Raw genomic sequence first — 3,132 nt, 5'->3', positions numbered from 1 at the left:
AAAAGTACCAAACTCTGGTATCATGCATTTTTATGAAATTCTCTGAAAACAAAAAGGGCAAATTTCTATAAAGTTATTTGAAAAGTTTATTATTTAGACAAAGAAAATCCTGATGAGCATAAAGGTTGTAATAACAAAGAAGTATAACAGAAATTGTTAAAACACTCACAGTTGTAATTCACAATTTTGTTTAAAGAACAGAAAACAATCAATTATTCTTTTTTTGAGAAGCAGAAAAATATATTTTTTAAAATAGGTTCTTCTTTGTTGTAAAGTCACAAAGAAGAAGTAAAAAAGGAATGGAGTACTAGTGGAGAGAAGATATATGGACGGTTCTTAAGGTAAACAGTTCTTCCTTCTCTACACAGAACAACCGTATCCTCTCAAACTCTAACTCCAATATTCCTAATGACAGGTCTGCCTACGTGTAGGTGTCAAAAAAATATTTCAAGAAAAATCAAGGTTGACATCATCACAACAACGTTTCGGCTGAAATGCCGCCTGTCTGGCCATAGTTTCTTTACATAGTTGAAAGTTGCCTTCCTCAGGGCGAAAGAACCTCACAACAGTTTAACCCTGTGGGGAAGCAGACATGAAAGAAAATGAAATTAAATTTAAAAGCATAATGGGAGCGAACTCCAAAATTTGAGTAAAGTTGCCCTTGTTGTTTAAAAGAGAATAAATTAGGAAATAAATTACCTCAATTTTGTAGGCTGTGGATAAGTTAGAAAAACAGGCGTGAAAACGGGCTCAGGGGCCCACAACAGTAATGCCTGAAGAGCGGAACCAACAGGGCCCTTGGTGTAACTGCATCGAGTTAGGACTCACATTGGAAAAAAACAACAACTGAAATGGAAGGGGGAACTTATCAGAATAAAAGTGAAGAAAAGTACAAATAGAGGTTATCCAAATGGGGAGAGGAGTGTAGAGGTATGTACTCACATGTGGATTAAATCCTGTAACTAGATAGCATGCACAGTTGAAAGGTGCAGTCTGTGGAGTATATAGTGCGGAGAGCACATGCGTCGGGTAGCCTAGTGTGGTCCCATATCACTGGCATAGAAGGTGTACAGCCTCTGAAAAATAGAAAATGATGAATAGTGTTAGAAGAATGGACAGATATATACTGTAAACACTAAACTGTGTTTAAGAAAGAACCCACGAGAAATCGTGTTAGAAGAATGGACGGATATATACAGTAAACACTAAACTGTGTTTAAGAAAGAACCCACGAAAAAATCGCGTCTTACCTATAACGACTTGACCAAAGTATAATGCAGATGTACGAGGGGAACAGCCTTTCTTGAAACCCTCTCGCAACACTCTGCAAAGCGAGCACGAATGTTCATATAGCCTAAAGAGGGCAGGAGGCCTAACTCGCCATTTCATTGGGCCTAAAAACAAGATGTGTGGATAGGCTGAGAGCTGCCCCACCTGCATGTCACTCACTTGGGTGGATACAAAAGGGCGCCATGACAGCGGCCTCTGTAACGTCAACTAAGAGAAGCTGCCGCGCCGGAAAGCAGACAGAAGCCTGCGGAGAAGCGTCCGGCTGGGGAGCAGAACACATGCTGCTGGAAGGAGGCAGCCGCCCGCAAGGCAAAACCCAGGTGTGGGATGGAAGCCAAAACATGTTAAATTGGACTGAAATCCTCATTAAGTCCATTAATGTGAGTGGATAAACGATGGATCCATCGAGCCTCCTTCTGTAGGAGGCAGTGGGTTATGTTGGGCGTATTTTTGACCACATCCAGAATCCACCATAATATGTCATTAGCAGAGTGCTGTAGCTCAATGTAGTGACTTACTAGGGGTGCGGTAAGTGTTTTACACCTGATTCTAGATCGATGTTCTGATATTCTAATATGTACCGGTCGTGAAGTTTGACCAACATACCGAAGGCCACACGGGCATTGGATGCAGTATACCACATGTGCGGTTTTGCAGTTTGTCATAGTGGTAAATGTCCATGTTTTTGGCCCAATTTTGAACTCCTTCATTTTCCTGGTGAATTGACAGACAGAGCAAGATCCACAAGGGAAATGCCCTGTGGTGGTCCTCAGGTCCCACAGACCTATTCTGGGGGCGGCTTTCTTAAGGGAAGAGTGCACAAGTTTGTCACGAATATTGCTGCCCCTCTTGAAAGCAAAGCGGGGAGGAGGTGTGTCTGGCAGATTTATTTTGACAATGGGCCAGTATTTCGAGATGAGTTTTTTAATCTCGAAGGTCTGAGGCCCATGGGTCAATACACATGTCATCTGTGAATTGTTCTTATCCAGTACTGAATTGGAATTTTGTTTGGGCGTGAGCAAATTGTCACGGTCAGTAAACCGAGCCCTTTTGTACGCTTGTGTGATCAATCGTTTAGGATAACCTCTGTCTCTAAGGCGACTACTAAGCTTATCTGCTTGTTCATAATAATCAAATAACTCGGAACAGTTTCGCCGGATCCGGAGAAACTGGCCATAGGGTAGATTATCCCTAATATGCCGAGGGTGATTGCTGGAGTAATGTAGGAGAGTATTACGGGCTGTGGTTTTACGGAAAAGCGAACACTTCAATTTTCCAAAATCATCTTTAATTATTAAGTCTAGAAAAGGGATCTGAATATTGCTAGACTCCATGGTGAACTTGATATTAGGATCAACGTTATTCAACCAATCAAAGAAGAGTATTAGCTCGGCTTTAGTGCCTGTCCAAATAAATATGATGTCATCGATATATCTCTTCCATTTGGTTATAGAATAGCGGAAGGGATTGGTGGAAGATAGAATGTGACGAGTTTCAAATTTGAACATAAAGAGAATCGCTAGGCTCGGCGCAAAAGCAGCCCCCATGGCCGTACCTTTTACTTGTAAGAAAAACTGGCCATTAAATTCAAAATAATTTTTGTTGAGAGCTATGGCCATAAGTTCCAAGATGAAGTTATGTGGAACGCGATCCTGAGAATCATATTCCAGGAGAACTTCTCGCATGCATTCTATCGCTTGATCTTGTGGAATGCTAGTATAGAGGGATTGAATGTCCATTGTCACCAGTAATTGAGTAGTGTTGTCAAATTCAAGATTTTCAAAGATAGTAATAGTGTCAGTCGTATCTCTGAGGTATGTCTCAGTTTTTACGCTAATAGGT

General features: G+C 41.2%; 1 protein-coding gene across 1 annotated transcript; it reads right to left on the bottom strand.

Annotated features, from left to right (window-relative positions):
- Window positions 1-260: 260 nt before the first annotated feature.
- On the bottom strand, window positions 261-2,811 carry LOC138481424 (uncharacterized). Its single transcript, XM_069613568.1, has 2 exons — window positions 943-2,811; window positions 261-846 (listed from the first exon to the last, which is right to left on the bottom strand). Exon 1 carries the CDS (start codon window positions 2,796-2,798, stop codon window positions 1,635-1,637), a length of 1,164 nt encoding a protein of 387 aa, XP_069469669.1. The 5' UTR covers window positions 2,799-2,811; the 3' UTR covers window positions 261-846; window positions 943-1,634.
- Between the last annotated feature and the right edge of the window lie 321 nt (window positions 2,812-3,132).

This window comes from Ambystoma mexicanum, chromosome 5p (genome assembly GCF_040938575.1).
Source record: "Ambystoma mexicanum isolate Mex_15411 chromosome 5p, UKY_AmexF1_1, whole genome shotgun sequence".
Taxonomy (NCBI): Eukaryota; Metazoa; Chordata; class Amphibia; order Caudata; family Ambystomatidae; genus Ambystoma; species Ambystoma mexicanum.
This window is presented reverse-complemented; position numbering and strand designations above follow the sequence as displayed.